We start from the raw sequence: 18,988 nt of genomic DNA on the forward strand, positions 1-18,988 counted from the left end.
GAGACGAGCAGCGCGGTGACCTCCACCATCACCACAAGGTACGCTCACTTCCGCCCGTCGCCTGGCACTGTGTGCTCTTGGTTTGGGGTCTTTCATCTGTCCAGACCCCCGCGTTACAGGGTTGAGAGTGTGACAGCAGTTGTCCTGATTCCCAGTCAGCACCCCACATCACCCCGACCCTCGCATCCTTAGCGCCCCCCAGCCCCCACGCCCTCCGCCCCCTGCGCTGCCCCAGCCCCTGGTCATTGTGATGCACTGATGTTTCAGTTGGGCCGCAGTGGGGAAGACCAGCGTGCGGTGAGGCTGCAGTTGTTGGCAGGAAGCACAGGATTGTATAGAGTTGACGGAAGTGACTCCCACAAGCTGTAGGCAGGTGGGCGTTTGGCCCAACCGTTGAACAGAAGTGACAGTGGGAAGGGGCAGGGCTTCAGGCCAGCGTCCAGGTGTGTGGGGAGTGAGCAGGTGCTCGGCTGGGGGCTCCAGGTGTCTGTGCTGCAGTTGACAGAATGCGGATGTTTCTGCAGAACGACCTGCCTTCTGTGCTGGGAAGGGGCCGTGAAACGGGAATGTCGGCCTTCACTGCCCACGTTCTCTTTTCAACTTGAAAAAATGTCCACATGTGATTTATTCTTGGTTGCTTCTAAGAATTAGCTCATGGGGCACCCGGGTGGCTCAGTTAAGCATCTGCCTCTTGATTTTGGCTCTGGTCCTGATCCCAGGGCTGTGGGATGGAGCCCCTCATTGGGCTCTTTGCTGAGTGTGGAACCTCCTTGGGATTCTCTCTCCTCCCTCTGCCTCTCCTCACCCACACCCCAATAAAATTAAAATTAAAAAGTTAGTTCCTAGTTGGAGGGAAATGTTAGACAGATGAACCAGTTTGCGTGATTTAAAGTCTCATTTTCCGTAGAGCCCCCATTTTTACCGATCGGCGATGATATTTTGGTCCCTGTTTTAAACCAGCTGACTTTTGTATTTGAGGTCACGCTCAGAGCCGCGCCGCGTGTGCGTCACTGCGTGCAGGTGCGGCCCTGGACACCCGGAGCCTCAGCAGCGCGCCGCGCGGGTGCCCCTGCTGCTGCGCCCGGGAGGCCCCGCACGGCATGACAGAACTCTTCTCCACAGTGCACTTGCTCCCGTGGCGGCCATCATCCCCCCGCCCCCCGACATCCAGCCCGTGATCGACAAGCTGGCCGAGTACGTGGCTCGGAACGGCCTTAAGTTCGAGACCAGCGTTCGTGCTAAAAATGACCGAAGGTGAGGTGAAAAGCGGCGCGGTGGGTGGACGCGGGCGTCCGGCCGTCCCCTCAGCTCGCTGTCCGGCCGGCTGCCGTCCCCGTCTCCCCGCGATTGGCCCTTGTGTGTTCACGCGGATGCGTCTGATAACCGTCTTGCTGGGCTACTTACGGGTGGGGGGGTTTGCTTTGTTCTTTAAGCAGGGCTGTCCGAGCAGCCCTAAGACGGAGCTGGCATCCGTACTTTTCAAAACTCTGCCATTCCGGGCTCCCTGGGGGGCTCAGCTAGCGGAGCCCCCGGCTCTTGATCTCAGCTCAGGACATGATCTCATGGTTCGTGGGTTCGGGCCCTGCGTCGGGCTCCGTGCTCTGCATGGAGGCTGCTTAAGGTTCTCTCTCTCCCGATCGCTTGCGCACACGCTCTCTTTTTCTCTCTTTCTCATAAAAAGAAGAATCGGCCATCCAGCAGGGAGGGACAGTGAGGTCGGTGACGGGAACGAAGGGGCACACTTGTTGTGATGAGCGATGCACAGAGGTGTTGTCACTACACTAAACTCTGGAAACTGCTCTGACCCTGTGTGTTAATTAAATGAAGTGACAGTAAAAACTTAAAAATACATGTGCCAGGTAAAAAAATACAAGTTAAAATAAAAAGGTCTATGTCTGTAAACAAAAAAAGCAGCAGAAAACAGGAAAGAATCTTGCATTTAATCAAATAACATTCCAGCCTCTGGGAAAAGCCATCCAGTGTGAGGTTGCGGTGACAGCGTGACCCCCGTGGCTGCGGGCGAGCGATTTAACCGCCCTGTGCCTCCGTCTCCCGAGTCCCAGAGGCCAGTAGGAAGTGGCCGTTGCTTCTGCACGCGGTCGTTGCGGTGACGGTGCGTGCCGGCGCCCAGCCGGCGGGGCGGGGGGGCCGTGTCCCTGACTTGTCGCCATCTCTCTCCTAGGTTCGAGTTCCTGCAGCCATGGCACCAGTACAACGCCTATTACGAGTTCAAGAAGCAGTTTTTCCTCCAGAAGGAAGGGGGCGAGAGCGCACAGGTCCGTGGCCACCAGTCCCTGTCCCGGGCGGCCGGGCGCAGCGCACGCCGGCTCTCCCTTTTCCCGCCCCCCGGGGGAGACGCCGTGCTTGGGGCCCACGTTCGGAGTTCCCTGATGAGCAGCGTGTTCTGAGCACAGCACCCGCTCCCTCTAAGAGTTTGGTGTTCCGGTGGCTGTAGTTTTTAACTGCTTTTGGTGAGGCCACCCACCATGTTTGTGTAACGTCTGCTCCGTGTCGAAACCCTAGACGCGGGTGCTCACGGCGGATGCTGCGCGGTGCCCTCTGGGCCACAGGCTGCACCCTCGGGCGGCGTCCCCGTGTGCGGCTGCTCCCATCCCTGTAAAGTGTTGTCCTGCCCCACGCCCCTCGGTCACATGGCGCCCCGACGTTTTGTTCAGGCCTGTTTCGGTAGAAGGCGTGGGCCTTGCTTCCTCTCAGTGGGTTTCTTCAGACTTCTCCCCTGTGATTGCTCAGACTGAAGAAACGAGGCTTTTCTGCGGGCGGTGGGCATGACCCGGCTCTCAAGGATTCTCGGGCATTTGTCTCCAGAGAAAAGGCCGTGAGCGCCAGCTCCCGTGGTGTCGGGGCTTTAAGACGCGCTCCGTCCTTCCAGAGGGAAAGCCTCGTGCGCTCCCCATTCCGTTCTGTTGTATCAGAAAACGCAGGTCAGAGTTTCCAGGAGTATGTTCCTTAGTGATGTGTCGTCCCATGGAGTCTGTCTGTCTGTCTGTCTGGGGCCCCTCCCGGGCGGTGCCTTACAGAGCAGCTTATGGTCACGTTTACTGTCTAGGCTGTGTCAGCACCAGAAGAGACTCCAGCGGAATCTGCCCCCGAAAAGCCGAGCGACGCTGGGGAAGACTGTGTGTGTGAAGACTCGGCTGACGCAGGAGGAAGAGGCGGGCCCGGGGGGAGGAAGGAGGCAGCATCCAGCAAGACCGCGGCAGACGGGAAGCTGGTGAAAGGTACGCTGCTGCCCGCCTTGGCCTTGCGGCGGCTCCTTCACATTCGGGAGAAAGGCGCCTGTGCCCGCAGGGCAGGGGAGTGGCCGCTGGTGCTGGTGGTCGTAACAGAGCTCCCATCCGCCCCGGCGCCCTGGTTTGGCCCGTGGGGGCATGAGCTCGCCTTTGCAGGCATTCTGACTGCTTGTGAGAACGTTTAGCATATTTCAAATGATGTCTCGCATCTCCTTAGACTCCTGAAACCACACTCATGTACAAACTCTTGTACTAGTGAAATGTGTCGTCCCTATTTGTCAAATTGCATGTCCTGAGGCCTCTACCGGGCAATAGTGCATCGCTGCATTTGGTTGCCTTTTATGTTCTTGGAGTTTTTCATCTGCCAGGACAGATGGGCCTGGAAAGAAGCCAACATAATAAAAAAAGGGGGAAAGCTGGCACAGGCACGATAGCAAGGAAAGGAGCGGTCAAGTGCATCAAGATGAGCCAAGGCCTGGTGGGGATGAAGAGGTCTCTGGAGAGGAGGGTACACGCTGGTGCCGACAGGGTGACTGTGGCCCCAGGACCGGGCTGCCATCCCAGGGGGAGGCCGCGCAGGCGGGGCTTGGAGTGGGCGGGGGGCCTGGGGAACAGCCTGGAAAGCGGCCACAGCCAGCTCGTGGCCCCCAGATGGCCGAGCAGAGGAGCGACTGCATCTAGTTGGGTAACTCTGTGAGGACAGCTGGGCAGAGGACTGCCTGGGGCTGTGGGTGGGACCAGTGGTCAGTCACAGAGCTGCAGGGGGCAGTGGGAGAGGGAGCAGGCTCGTGGGGCAGGTGCAGGGTCGCAGAGGGCGGCAGGGACTGTGGGGAGGCCTGTGCTTCGCGTCGGGGAGCCTCGTGGCACCGGTTGGTGATCGGGACTAACCAGACGGGCCCAGACGGGTGAGCGGGTGACCGCGGGGAAACGTGCCAGGCCAGAAGGGCACACTGAGTAGCTTTACCTGAGCGCACGTGTTCACTCGCCCTCCCTTCCCAGCCACCGTCAGACCCTAGTTAAATTAACAAAGGGCCGTAATAAGTAGAGAGTAAAGTCGTCGTTGCTGCAGAAGCAGGGGAGGCACTTACTGTGCACGTCGCAGAAGGACAAGGCAGCCCGCCCGGAACTCAGGTCACACTTCAGGACTCTTTGGCAGTGACCCCCTGGGGGGCACACTGTCAGGCAGAGGGGGGCCTGCCCCTGAGCCAGGGTGCCTCCCCACCCCCAAGATGATGTGGGGCTGCGGCCGCTGGGGCGGCACGGCCCCCCGCGCCCAGGCTGTCGGCTCCAGACGGGCACCGCTCCTTCGACGGTGCGGCTGGAGGCCCAGGAGACAGGGTGGCCGAGTGCCAGGACCTGGTGCGGCTGGCGCTCTGGCCCCCGGGGGGCCTGCGAGGAGCGGCCTGCGCACGGCAACACGGTGAGAGCCCGGCAGTCAGAGCCGGTGAGAGGACAGGGTGAAAATCGTTCTCAGCTCTCCAGGCTGGAGGACGAAGGGGCAGCAAAGCCTCCGGGGCAGACAGGCAGGCGTCTCCGGGGCGGAGAACAGCCCTGTCGGCGCATCAGGCCCACGTCTGCACCAGGAAATGCCAGGTAATTAAGGTGTGTCTGAAATTCGGAGTGCTGCTGGGCACGAAGACCTGCACAGACGAAGTCGTTAGGGAAAGTGAGGGCAATGAGAATATTTCGTTTTATTTTTTTTCTAAAGATTTTGTTTTTAAGGAATCTCCACACCCAGTGTGGGGCTCAAACCCCAGCTCGAGATCAGGAGTCACTCGTTCCACTGACTGAGCCGGCCAGGTGCCCCAGTGAGAATATTTCTTGTCAGAAAATTATCAAGTGCAGTGACAACTTCAAAGAAACACTTACATACCATCGTGAGCTTCTGTTGGTGAAGAAGAACCGTACGAGCCTTTAGCTCAACAACCTAGAAGAAAACTGTAAAATGCGTCTGAGGAGAGCACGAGAGGGGAACCCGTGACGGCCGAAGCAGGAACCAGTGAGAAAATGGTGAAGAGCAGTAAAACGTGCCTGCGGGCTTCCGCGGGGGAGACACCCACGCAGTGCGCAAGTAGGCGGGTACTGCCTGTGACGCTACATCTGGACAAGTCTGGAAATAATCGAAAAACTTCCCTGAAAAAGCATAAAATGCTAAAATTACCTCAAGGGGTGGCAGCACGGCAGATGTGTGGGTCGCAAAGAGTTTAGGGGACGATCACTGCGGACGACATCGCCAACAGGCAGCTGGCCGGGCCGTCGAGGCCAAGCTCCTTTCCCGCAAGAGGATGCGAAGCCTGTGTGACTAAAGCCACAGCCAAGGGCACACTGGGGGCTCCGGGCGGCTTGCTCGCGGCCTGTCGGTCCCTCCCTGAGGAACACTGACACTCACGCCTTGCCGCAGAGCCGCCGGCCTGGGTCTCCCTCCGCAGGTGCTGAAGCACCCACAGCGGCCCGAGCATGGCTGGGGTAGCTTCTTTATGAAGACGAGACTCTCGGGGTGCAGGGGCGGGAATAAAAACTTCTGCATCACATCTGACAGTGAGAATTCCGGATAAGGGGCTTAAATGTAAAAGAAGAAACTCATAGAAATAGAAAAAAGTAAAGGTTTTTTGTTTTTTAGTAATTTAAGAGTTGGAAAAAATTTTCTCAGAATTGAAGCCATAAATTGTAAGAGTAGTAGGTCTGATGGGGGCAGGATCTGAATAAAGTTAAAGACCGACGTCAAAACGTTGACTGCTAACAGAAGACAGAGGATTAAAATCCCAGACCGGAGAAAAAGCTCATCCATCGATAAGACAAGACACTCACTGCAGCAGAGAAGTAGGAGACAGAGGACAAGAAAAGATCACTCGAAAAAGAAGAAAAAGATTTTTAAAGTATACCTTCACTAGCAAGATGCTTTTCGCCTCTCAGGTTGGTCAAGTGGAAGAGTTATGCTCAGTAAGGGAGGGGCTGTGGGCGGCGGGAGAGGTAGCAGGGCCTCGGGGACCCGCCTCCGCGCATAGGTGCCCCCCCCCCGGAGGCGTGGCTCTGCCGGTGCCCGGACCAGGTGCCCGTCACAGGGCTCGCCAGCTTTTAGCAGGAAGCCTTGGCGATGGTCATGGGAGACCGTGTAATAAATTGGAGCATCCAGACCAAGAAATAACACTCGTGATATTAAAAAGATCTGTGTGGACGCAGAAACGTGGGAAGATGCTACCTGGGAATCGGAAGCAGGCCGGAGCACTCTGAAGTGTGGCCCTGGTTTCGTGTGTGTGCATGTGCACACGTGTGTGCCCGGGAACCTCTGCGTTGTGGGCAGTCTTCCGTTCTGCTCACCCGCGGTTTCGAAGTTGCCGTGGAGAACATAATTCCTTCCGGAGGCCCACATCGGCATCAGAGCTCGCTCACGTTCCCACGGGAGCGGGGGCCGTGGGCTCCCCTGCGCGCTGCCCAGGCACCTGCTGCTCAGGCCTGGCTCCCAGCCGCTCGGGTGCCCAGGGCAGCCCACAGCCTGCGGCCCGGGGGAGCGGGCCATGGCCACACGATGCAGGCGTGCAGAGGTGTCCACGGGCTGAGGCTGCGGGAGGAAGAGGGAAGCAGGTGGAAAGAAACAGGCTGAGGAGGCGGGGCCAGCAGTAGTGGGCAGCGCAGATGGAGAGGGGGTCGGGGCCAGGAGAGCAGGGGGTGCGCCTGCTGCAGGGGGGCTGTGGGCGGGGCCGAGCCATCAGATGCTCGCGGAGCCTTTAGGCTGCGGAGCAGCTTCGGAGCCCTTGCTCTCTGGCTGAGCTGGTGCGGGATGCTTGCTTGGCCTGCCTCGGGAGCTGTGGCCCGCGGACTGCCCCACCGCTCCGTTCTTTTACTAAATCAGCTTCTTCGGTCTGTGCCAGGTCCCCGAGCCTTGGTGCCCCTTGTGCTTCACGCGCGCGGTACCGAACGTCCGTAGTAGGCGTGTGTTGGCACGAAACCGTGCCGGGGCTTTCATTTTAAGCCATTCTATTTGTCGATTGCTGACCTTTCTGATTTGGGGCAAGAGATGGTTTGAGAATCATCACGTGAAATGATTTTGAGGGGCGCTGAGGGCCTCAGTCGGTTAAGTGTCTGACTCCTCATTTCTGCTCAGGTCATGATCTCGCGGTTCTTGAGTTTGATCCCTGAGTCAGGCTCCGTGCTGACACGTGGAGCCTGCTCGGGATTCCCTCTGCCCCTCCCGATCCTGCATGCTCGCTCACTCTCGCTCACTCTCGCCAAATAAATAAACCCTAAAGCTCTGTTGAGATGTAATACCAGAACCCCAAGTTAACAAACAATTTTGATTAACATTTAAGTGAATTTTTTTGGCTTTTTAAGTTTTGTTGATCCTGTTTATTGAAGAGATCATATTACTGTAGGCAATAAAGGGTTAATGTCACCCTTTTTTTCTCCTGGGAAATTTAAGATACACAAAAGCAGCGAGTTGTGTCAAGCAGCCCGCCCCCACCGCCGGCCCTAGGCCGGGCGTCTCCTGACCAGTCACCGCAGCCCGCCCCCGGGTACTTTCCAGGCTGGTCCCGATGTCCTGGTGTTTCAGCCGTAAAGGATTTAGTGACTCCAAAAGATGGACCTGTTTCTAACAGAAGCACGGTTCCGTGGTTAGTACGGACTCTCCAGCGGACCGTGTCCGTGACCCCCGTGTGCTGTTTTCAGGGATTGTCGTGCATCGGGGCACGGGGTGCCGCCAGGCCAAAGCCGATTTTCCATTTGACTTACCAACTCTGCCTTTCCGAGCATTTAGCGGCTGGAGTGCTCTAGCTTGGGGGGCTTGTGGACAAAAGGGTTGTTGTGTTTCAGAGATCTGGGGCAGGTACGTACTGCAAGGCCTGCGTGGCTCTGCAGCCTGAAAATGCAGGCGGTGGGACCTTTGGGGGCCACCTGGACCACCCTGGCCCCCCTGCAGTCACCCCCTTCTAGAACCTGCCGTGTTTACTTAGGGAAAATTCCAAGCGTGCGTCAGGCCTACCCAGCCCCGGCTTCCGCTCCGAGTCCGCTGTTTGCGCTGCCCTGCCCTCCCGTCCCCGTGTTTACTTGAGTGTCCTTCGTAAGTAATATCTCGTGGTTTTTGAAAGCGAAGTATCTTAATGCACCCAGCCGAGTGTAGTCAGGACCGCCCTTGCCGCAGCGTCTGCAGGAGATGGACTCCACGAGGGGGGCGGGAAACAGACTGTTTCCTTGACGGCCTTCGTGTTTCTCTCACTCGAATTCCCAGATGTCCCAGGGGAGAATGCCCGCCCGCTCGGACGGGCCATGGTGGGTGACAGTGTTCCAGCCGTGGCGTCGTGGGGCTCCTGCCCAGAGCAGGTGCCTGCAAACTGCGGAGGGCAGGGGTGTGGCCTGCGACTCCTGCTGTGTCCAGCTGGGGGTTAGAGGTTCTGTGTATAGAGGAGCCGCGTCGTACGTCGGGCCTGTGTGAGCTCAGCCAGGTGCCGAGCCCAAAAAGGAAGGAAAACCCCAAGAGGAAGTGCCCCTTGGCCAGGGCAGAGCGGCCATGCTGGCACTCCACTCACCCCCCACCAGGCCTGTAAGGCAGGCCAGCCTCCCCGCGCCCAGCGTGCGTTTGAACAGCCCCCTTTGAAGGCACAGGCTTGCCGCTGCCCCCAGAGCCCCCTGGGCATGAGATGCGGCTGGGGCTCGTGGGTTCTGCTCTGTGCCTCCAGGTACCTACACGTGCTCACCATGTTCGTTTTCCCCAATAGCTTCATTTGCTCCAATAAGCTTTGCGATCAAGGCCAAAGAAAATGACCTCCTTCCCCTGGAAAAAAACCGTGTGAAGCTAGATGACGACAGTGACGATGACGAGGAAGGCAAAGAAGGCCAAGAGAGCTCCAGTGGCACCGCAAACACCGCCCCAGCAGTCGCCTCACCCTGCGTAGTTGTTGAGGAGAAGCGGCCCCAACTCACCCAGGAGGAGCTGGAGGCGAAGCAAGGTTTGTCGGCACACCTCACACCCCCGCCAGAGGCAGCCCCGGCCTCCGAGCCCGCAGTGCTGGGACTGAGCCCCCGGCCGGGGCAGGGCAAGACCCGGGGGCAGGCGGAGCTTGGCGCACACAGAGAGGTCTCGGACACGGTGCCCCCGGCGGCTCGCTCTAGAGAGTGAGTTACTGGGGGGCCGGAGCCCGGGCGCTCCGAGGGCCGCCTCGGGGCGAATGCTCAGCCTGTGTTCCCGGCTGGGGTGACGGACCCAACTAGGAGACGCCCTTCTGGGAGGCCGTCTGCCCGCAGAGCCGGCAGACCCTCAGAGAGGACATGGGCCGGGTGGTTTCCAGACTGGGGCTCGTCTTCACAGGTCACGGCCTGGCCACCAGCGGCCCCCGCACCACCGGCGGTGCGCGCGGGCATCTCGCCGTCTCGCCCCAGAAAATTCTGTTCTCGCCGCGGTAGTTTATTAACTCTCGAGTTAGCAGTTCCTATCTGTCCTAACGGGTCCTCGGACATGGCTTTTCCTGCACATGCACAGACAGATGACACGACACTTCTAGTTGCCCCCTCAGCGGGCTCAGGCCAGCGCAATGCCACGCCCGGAGCCGTGTGTCAGGCCGTGCTTTCGTGCAGCGCCCCTTGCCGGGCGTGAGAGCCGTTCTGGGGTGTCCCGGACTCCAGCCCTCCCTCGTAGGGAAACCCATCAACCTTCAGACTCTGATTCTGAAGGAGAGATATCTAAAATACTAACAATGAGCGTACGAGCTAATCATCTCAAAATTCAGCTGGCCTGATTTGTTTACTTATCCTGAAATCTATGTCATATTAATCTTTTAGAACAGCCACGTTGTATCTCCTGACCCTTTCACTGCTTGTGGAAGCTGAGACATCAAGTTATTTATAGAACAGCCTTTGTGGTAAACATCACCTTTTCCTTTGTTTATTCCTTAAGCAAAGCAAAAGCTGGAGGACCGACTGGCAGCTGCCGCCAGGGAGAAGCTGGCCCAGGCGTCCAAGGAATCGAAGGAGAAACAGCTTCAGGCAGAACGTAAAAGGAAAGCAGCCTTGTTTTTACAAACCTTAAAAAATCCTCTGCCGGAAGCAGAAGTTGGAAAAGTTGAGGAAAATCCTTTCAACGTGGAGGTAGGTTGAGGTCCGTGTGGGCGAGTGTGGCTCCCTGCAGGGGCCGGCCTGCTTCCGCTGGGAGGCTGGGCCCTGGGCTCCGCTGGGGGGACACACGCCCACCCGGGGACAGACGTGGCCAGAGCAAGACCGTGACGTCTCGCGGCCACATCCACGTGGGCGCTTGGATTCAAAAGCAGAATGAGCTGCGGTCACTCCTGTCTTGTCTGTGGAGGAGTGTTACCGTGCCCGCCCCTTCCCCAGAGAGGGGGCGGTGTCACCTCCACACGCGCCCCCCGCCCCCGCGGGCTCAGCGCCTCCACACCACTGTCCCCAGAGTGTCTTCGTCATGGCCTTTCCCTGGAACACAGAAGCAGTCCTGCACTGTCCCTCCGGTTGTGCTGACGTTTCTGAGAGTCGAGGGCCTTTACTCCAAACACGTAGCCGCTTCGTTTGTTTGTTTAGCACGGAAAACAGCACTCTGAGGTCAGGCCTTCCTCCTCCTGTCGCAGGCCAAGCCCGCTGTCCCCCCAGGAATCAGACTGGAGCCCTCGGGCCTGGCGGGCGGCCTCAGACCCAGGGCTGACACGGCAGGGGCGTGGGGGGTGCCAGCGGGGCGCCGGGACACGCCCCCCCGGGCTCTTCTCCCCACACCCAAGAAGGGCCGCCGGGTGTGGGCTGCAGTGGCGGCACTGGAGGCCTGGGTCGGGGCGACAGAGGCTGTGCGTGAGGCGGGGGAGCGGGCGCAGAAGGCCCTCGCGTGCCTGGTCGGTTCCCTTCGCTGTCCCGTTGTCCCGTGTCCTCGTACGGAGGATGAGAGGCTCAGGGACTGGCCGCCTGCATGTGTGGAAGCAGCCGGTGCTGCGCGAGCATCCGCTTTCCAGCGACGCCGTGCTTGGGTTCGGGATCCATCGCGGCCAGCAGGTCTCGCCCCCGTGGGCGCGACGGGCTCCGTCTGCCTTCCTCCTGTTGCGGTTTCCGGCGTGTGTTCACGTCTGCAGCACGGAGAAATGGGTGCTTACGCCTCCTGTTCGGCCGCCAGGGGCATCTTCTCGCGCACCTGGTGGGAGAGCTCGCTTGAACGCGGGCCCGGCGGCGGCGGGGGGCCGGCCGGGTCTGACCGCCTCGAGGCGGACGGACTTCAGTCACGCCAGTGGTCGTCGGGACCAGGGTTCCGCTGGACGGTATCTTGGGCACGGCCGCGTCTGGGGACAGGCTCCTGCCCACGTGGTCTGTCCGTGCACCGCCCCTGCAGAGCAGGAGCACGGCACTCGCGCACAGGGGACCTGAAACCTGGGGGTCAGCTCAACGGAGCGGGCAGCACCCCAAGTCTGTGTGGGCGGGCGTGTGGGGGGCGGCGTGAGGACACTGTGCAGATGAGCCTGGCTCCGGACCCGGCAGGATTTCGGCTGAGCCGCCCAGGGGCCTCTCATTTTAGCCCTTTTAAGCCGCCCGTTCTGTGCATGAAGCACACGGCCTCGTGCACTCCTGTCCCCCCGCCACGTCCAGGACTTTTCCCCAAGCAAAACTCCGTCCCGCCAGCCACTGGCACCCAGGCCTCTGCTGTCCGTGTCCCTTAGCGGGTGGCGCTCAGGGCCCCGTGCAGGTGGAGTGCTGCGGTGCCTGATCTCCTGGGACCCCCTTACTCCACTTCCCAGAGCGTCCTTTTTCACTCTGTCGTGTGTGTCTGCGACGTTTCATTCTTTGTGGGTTTTCACGGGAAACGGATCTACTTCCGTGTGTAGATTCAAATGTCACAGTAGCAGGACCAGACCCTCCACGTCGTGCCGGTTTTTCACGCCCCGAAGGGCTGTTTCCGTCCATGCCGGGTGGTGCTCGTTGCGTAGTTACTGGATGAGTGACCGTCGGGCCTCTCCCACCCCAGCCCTTCCCCTGACCCGGTCAGCGGTGGGCGTGCATGCTCTTCCAGGGCCTGGCCACCGTGACCGTGACCGCAGTGCTGCTCTGAGCCCGGGGCCTGGCTTGCACCCTCCCTTCAGTGCGCGTGTCCATAGGGCGGGCGCCAGGCAGGCAGAAAGACGGCATCTGTGATGCTTAGCGCGCGTGTGGTAACTGTGGAGGACTTGACAGGCCGAGTGGCATCTTTGTCCCCTGTCCCCGGAGAGCCCCGCCAGCCTCCCCTCGTCTCCCCTTAGCTGTCTGCGTCTCTTCTGTCTCCAGTGTCACAGACATTTCTCTCTCTGTCCCCTGGATTCTGTGCCACCTAGAACTACTTCGGTTTGATGAGCACATACTGGACACGACGCATTCACCGCATCCCTCGCCTTGCCGCTCCTCTCTCGCCGCCTGGAGCGAACCGCGGGCCCAGCTGCCTGGCGGGACAGGGCGTGTTACGTGTTCTTCAGTGTCTTCAAGCGTCTTGTTGGCGTGGACAGACACTGACAGAACGTACGTTGGGAAGCAGTCTGTGAGGTAGAGAAACAGACGTACGTGGTGCTTAGAAACCCCGGCGGACACCTCACTTTTGGGGTGTGTTGTGTTCTTAATTCAAAGTGGAGAGAACCCAGCCGTCTTTGATTGGGCCCCTACTGAGCTCTGCAGTCATCGGCACAGCGACAGCACATTTCAGGACACCGTTCAGACACCTGCAGTTCGTGCGGGTTAATGATCCTGCCGGGTTTACAGGCCGAACAAGAGTCTGCAGGGAGGTGGGAACAAAGACTCACCGCGTGTGCTGAGCCTGTTGTTTGCGAGGCGCTGAGGCACTTTGGGAGATGGATTGGAAGCCTGTCTTACCCAGATACCCACGTGGGCCCCTCTGTCCCCCAGGCCAGTCTGCAGGGCCCGGAGCAGCCAGCACCCATGAGCATGTGGGTGATGCCTGGGCCTCCGGGAGGGGGTCTGGGCAGGGCCTTGAGGAACCCTGGTAATGGTGGAGAGTTGACAGATGGGGAGGAGCCTCCAGGACCACAGGCACTCAGGTGGCAGCAGTGGGTGCGGCGCACTGAGGCAGCCCTGGCCCGCACGGCACGGATGGTGGGGGGTGGCAGCCGTGTGCCTAGACAGGAACGTGGACGAGGCAGAGCCGCATTTCCACGGGAAGCCTGCTGCGGCCACGGTGTTGGGGGCAGGACACAATGGCAGGCCTGGGCAGTGGTGCCCACGACAGGGACCGCACAGAGTCCTTTGGGAGGGAGCACCGCACTTGGATCGGGGCAGCTGGATCGCTTCGGGAGAGAGAGGGCCCGTGCAGCGAGAATGACACGCGGTGGATTTAGAGGATGCACTTCCGAGCCTGACACACCGAGGTGGATGTAGAGTTGTCCCGTTTTATGGTTGGTGTGTGGTCGTTTCACAGTGAGGTCTTATTCAAAGATGCATGTTCGTCCGCTTTTGAGAGCTCGTCTCCTGCACAGGTCGGAGCTGGCCGCTTCCGTGCTGCTTTGCCGTGGTGCCTCACGGTGGGCGGGGGGTGGTCAGTGGCATTTTGGAGGTTACTGAACTGGGGGAGGGCAGTCTTGACGTTCTCTCGCTTTCTCGCAGACACCGCTGAGACCAGTCTGTGCCCTGCCTCCCCGTGGCGGCTTGTGCGCTGATGGTTTCTGCTGGAGTGTTACCGTTCCCCCACGGGAGGCGCCCACTCCCTTGGTGCTGCCCCCTGCACCGTGGCACCCCTCCCGCAGGGCCACTTGGCCCCGTGCCTTCTGAAAGCAGAGCAGAGAGGCGGGCCCAAGGGCGACTTCTGGTCTCGAGGTATGTGAGCGAGGCAACGGAGACGTAGCGGTTCAGTCAGAAACAGCGTTTATGCGCGAAGTCATTATTAAGACCCATACCGTCCGGTACGGTGTGCGGGAGCCACTAGCCATCCATGGTCATTTAAATGTAACTTAGTAAAACCTGAACAGAATTCAAAATTCAGGTTCTTAATCATACGTGCCACGTTTCAAGCGTTGAGTAGTCACCGCGGCTGAGGGCTGACCGCAGGGGACAGCAGAGCGTTGCTGCCACTGCAGCAGGGTCCGGACTGCACCGCTGGCCTGGTGTCTTATCCTGTGGCTTCTGCAGCAGCAGCAGATGGTGGGGTTCGCACTCTGACTCCTCTCCAGGCTCGGCACCCCCCGTCCAGGCCGCGTCCTCCTGCCACGCCCCCCGCAGCGCGGGAACCCCCTCCCCACCCCACACCCATACGAGGTTCTGGACGGCCGACCTCCACTGTGTGCTTCTCTCTCAACCTAGCACGGCCAGCAAGGAGATGGGATGTTCTGGTCTGTCTCCTGTTCCGAGTGAGCCTTCCTCTCTGGCATTCATGCATGGAGCGGGCACAGAGGGCCGGTGCCGGGCTGCAGAGGGAGCAGGCGTCCACTGCTCACGTCCTCCTGGTGGAGGGCTCCCTGCTCGTCGGGGTGCCTGACGTGCTGACGCGGCCCGCGTCCTGGGGTCCGAGGCTGGGCTGCAGCAGCTGTGCGGGGCGGGTTACTCTATTTGTTCATTCTCGAGTCTGATCGCTGGGTTTCTAAGTGGTCTCTTGTTGGTGCTTGTAAGCTGAGGTCATCTCAGTGAGTCCTCCGTTCAGCTGGGCAGAGGCCCCCATACTCGCTGACTTTGACTTTAATGGTGAATTTTATTAGAATAAGTAGATCTCACAAGTTGATTACAAGGGCAGCTCTGAAAATGTTGGTTTGATGAACCCGTTGCATCACACGGAGCACGAACCCCAAGCACGCGGAGTGTGGCCGCCGCAGGCACAGGAGTTCTCAGGTCACCGGCAAGCTCCATCCGAAACCCAGCCCGGGAGCTGCCGCGCACCCTCCCTGCATTTCCCTGGTGCCCGGCGACCAGCCGGGCCACGTGCTCTCCCCCCCTTGCCCTTGGAGGGCCTTGGCGAGCGCCGCAGCTCTGGCTCAGGCCAGAGCGCCGTGCCCAGGCTCGGGGAGGACGGACCTGCAGCTGCCCTCCAGTTGGGCCCGACACTCCACTGTCACACGGCCCCACGGGCTGTCCCAGGGTGCCAGCTGCCCGCTCCGTCCCCGTTTTTAGTCTTGCCCTTTGTGCAGCATGAGTCCCTAATTTATTGGGAGTTTGAAGACGCACCTCAAGCTGCTTTTCCCGCTGTGCTGCAGCAGAGCTGCCCGCCAGTGGGCACACCCGGGTCGTGCCCACGGCAGGATGAGGGGGCCCGGCAGCGCCCTCGTCTAGCCTGTAGAGCTGCCCAGCGTCCTGCGCGGTTTCTTGCGTTCTCGGCTCAGGGTGTCTTTACTCTGCTCAGGGCCGAGTCCCAACCAGTGCCAGAGCCGACGCATGGGCTCTCAGACACGGAGGCTGGCGTCTTGTCTGGTGTTGAGATGGGCTCCCCGCGCCAGTTCAGGCCGAGCCTTAGAGATGAGTGGGCATCGCTGCCGCTGGGGAAGGCGGGGGGCGAGGACCAGAACGGGCACTGAGCAAGGTCTCTGCCCCCTCCCAGCGGCTCCCGGCACGTGGAAGAAACCTCTTGGGACAGAGGGCAAGTTGTTCTCGGGCATATCGGGCTCTGCTTGCCACCAGAGAACGGAGGGGGGCGTGTACGAGCGCTTCTCATTGACGAGGGCCTTGCTTTTCCTTTCCAAGCCGGAGAAAGCAGAGTAGCTTTAGTAGGAAGTGCTGTCCCGGCAGAGCACGTGGATGCAAGGAGCGGAAGGGGTGGTCACGCAGTTACAGTGACCCTCCCCTCGGGCTGCAGCACCGGCCGGAATGTTCCCCGCGCCCCCCCAGCCAGACCCGCACGGCGCGCCGTGATGGGTTTCAGGGTTCTCCGAGTGTCTCGGGCGTGTGGTTTTTAATGGCCACAGGTAAAGCTCAGTTAGAGTGAACTGGAGAGTGACCTTTCCTGGGGACTAGGGTGGGCAGCACCGGGCGCCGGGACAAGCAATGGGAAAAGTAAGGTTTCGGGGGTTCGGGTTTTGATGGGTGCTTTTTGTTTTGTTTCGTTTTTGTTAAACTCATTTCTTTGTTTTGCAACATGATGTGGACGAACTAATGTCCGTGGAAGTGGGTTTACTGTGCGGTTTTTAAAGGCCACGCACCACGTCACCCCCAGATGCACCGGGGAGCCGGGCCCTGACGGTCACTGGAGAGCACTGTCACGTGGGGCCTCGGCGTGTGCCTCGCACACCTGGGTGAATGGTCTTTAGAAGCGGTTCCTAGAGACGGCATTGCCCCAGTGGTGCTCACAGCCGAGGGGCCACCCGCCTCCCGGGTGTGTGCGGTGGTCCCTGCAGGGGGCATTTTCTCCGCGTCGGGCTCACTCGCGTGAAGGCCTTGCTGGTGGACTGTAGTCTCCGGAGCGCAGCCCTGTGCCGAGGGCACGTGTGGAGCCTGGCTTGTGCCTCTGGGTTGTCTGGTTAAGGACTGCCGTGTGACCCTCACCAAATTAACCATGGAGACTGGTGGAAATTGGGTGGTTCTCCTTCCCTATGCCCTTTACAGGGTAAGAAATTCCCCTTACACCAAGGAGGGCTATGCCAGGCTTTAGGGGAACAGTGGTAACTCAGCTGACCCAGGATTGGGTCGGTTACAAGACAGAGGGGGGAATGTAAGGACGCAGGTCTGAGCCAAACTGACTCGAATCATTAGACATAGAAGGGCACACGTTGCCCGAGGCAGGAGGGACCACCCTTGTGACACCCAGTCAGGAAAGGCCAGCCAACACCCTTAACATTCCTAAGGGCAGGCCTAGAAATCGGAGCTATAGGTAATCACTTACTGGTTGAGGCTACTTACACCCTAGTGAGGGTCCTGGGTCCTGGGTCCTGGGCCCACTCTGTAATTGGTTAGCACGCTAAATGGTGTGATGGGGTCCCGCCAAAAGTGACGAGTACTCTGGGCTACGTGAGTGGTTAAACCTGCTGTCGGTGATACCGTCTAATAACGATTGGACCCCTGCGCCTGTGTCACAATGTCCTGTACCTCCCCCTTCCCAAACCCACAGAGGCCCTGCCCCGCCTTTGCTCGGGGCTCTCAGCCGGGCCCACCGCGCCGGGAAGGTCTGTGAGCCCGAGTTGAGGTCCGGCGAGCCTAAACCCGTAACAAAGCCCTTCGCTTTTGCATGCGTGGGGAGAAAAAAAGGATTGCCGGGTGAGCCGTGTTTTCCCCAGGGTCATGAGCTGGGACTGGTGTGTGGCACACCCGTGTGCAAGGTCTCCAGATGACTCCACTTAGGTGTGTTGCAGAGTCGTGACCACAGTAGGTGTAGTTAGTATCCTTCAACTCAGACGCAGGAAGCAAAGAAGGGTTTTTTCTTTTGACAGAGTTCTTTAAATGAAAGAGGGACGTTTTTTCATTCAGGCCTTCTTTAAAAATTATTTTCAGGTTGGTGTAGAGATTCTTGAAAGCCTAATCATACTAGAGGCTTAAGAATCTCTGTGTTAATGCAAACTCACAATTATTTATGAAGGCTCCAGGCGGCTCTTTCCTTAACACCACGTCCTTGGAGCCACGTTCCCTCCATCAGACCCAGCGCTGCGGCTGCGGTGGGCGAACGACCGTATGGGGAGACGGTCGCTTGCGCCCTTGGCGTCTGCAGAGCCACCGTTGCCCTGGAGACACCTGGGCGGTGTGTTAGCGCCATCAAAAGGGACGCCGTCTTCTCTAGATGCTAGTCCGTTACTGCTGTGAATCGTGTGTGGATAATCTCAAAGTTGAAACTTCACAAATGTGCATTTTTAAATGTCCTGTTTTCCTTAATAACATCGGGATATTTTCTTGTGTTCCCAGGAATCCAGCGCCGTGCCCTGTCCTCTGCTGACTGGGGGCAGGCCTCTGCCGGCTGCGGACGTCAAACCCCCCGAAGGGCCCTCTAGCAAAAGCAGAGACCCACCAAGAGAAGAAGAGAAAGAGAAGAAGAAGAAGAAGCACAAAAAGCGGTCTCGGACAAGGTCCCGCTCCCCCAAGTACCACGCGTCGTCCAGGTCCAGGCCCAGGTCCCACTCGAAAGCAAAGCACTGTCTCCCCAGTGCCTACCGGACGGCGCGGCGCTCCAGGTGGGTGTGCGGGGCGGGCGCCGGGTCCCCCTCCCCGGGGCGGGGCGGCAGGTGCTCCAGGTGGGTGTGCAGGGCGGGCGCCGGGTCCCCCTCCCCGGGGCGGCAGACCTGCGCAGACGAGCCGGCGCGGGCCATGAGTGCTTGCGTGCGCATCAGCTTGCAAACACAGATGAGATCTTTTCAGGAGTCTTTTGTTTAATCTCCAAAGCTCACCAGCTACTGACAGTTTTTTTTAAATAGATTTATTAAATGTTAACACATCTTCCCGGCAAGGCCAGCACATCTGTTCTGTGTGTGAAAACTCACAGGGTGCCGTCTTTTGTTTGAATGAGAGGACTTTCCCAGTCTGATTCCTTTTGAGGGTGTAACTGTAGCGGGAGAGAGCAGCCCCTCTGCGCAGCGCCTGCAAGGGGGGGCTCGGGGTGCCCGTCCCCGTGTCAGCAGACTTGTGTCCAGACCTCCCACCCGGAGGCACTGTTTAATCAGAAGCTCCCTTCGCAAGGTGTGTGAGAAAGCAGATGACGATTTCAGGCCACAATATAAACATGACCCTTAAACGAGTCACGGAATTTACTGCTTAGTAAAAGCGGGGGGGGGGGGGGGGGGGGGGGGCAGGGTTCTGTTTTTTGTTTGTTTTAAGTGTTTACAGGAGGTTTGGAAAGCAAACCTCTGATTTTGAAGCACGCGTCTCAGTGCGATCTGGTA

General features: G+C 59.3%; 1 protein-coding gene across 1 annotated transcript in view; it reads left to right on the forward strand.

The window, feature by feature from the left end:
- The window catches only part of SFSWAP (splicing factor SWAP), a 55,250-nt gene that overhangs the window by 22,378 nt on the left and 13,884 nt on the right, over positions 1 to 18,988 (forward strand). Inside the window, exons 9-15 of the mRNA XM_029921367.1 lie at positions 1 to 38; positions 1,123 to 1,254; positions 2,183 to 2,276; positions 3,068 to 3,239; positions 8,963 to 9,193; positions 10,138 to 10,328; positions 18,018 to 18,283. The exon at positions 1 to 38 is cut by the window's left edge and continues 67 nt beyond it. Of these exons, the coding sequence (XP_029777227.1) occupies positions 1 to 38; positions 1,123 to 1,254; positions 2,183 to 2,276; positions 3,068 to 3,239; positions 8,963 to 9,193; positions 10,138 to 10,328; positions 18,018 to 18,283 (1,124 nt within the window). The remainder of the gene's footprint in view (positions 39 to 1,122; positions 1,255 to 2,182; positions 2,277 to 3,067; positions 3,240 to 8,962; positions 9,194 to 10,137; positions 10,329 to 18,017; positions 18,284 to 18,988) is intronic.

The sequence above is a fragment of the Suricata suricatta genome, chromosome 14 (assembly GCF_006229205.1).
Source record: "Suricata suricatta isolate VVHF042 chromosome 14, meerkat_22Aug2017_6uvM2_HiC, whole genome shotgun sequence".
Classification (NCBI taxonomy): domain Eukaryota; kingdom Metazoa; phylum Chordata; class Mammalia; order Carnivora; family Herpestidae; genus Suricata; species Suricata suricatta.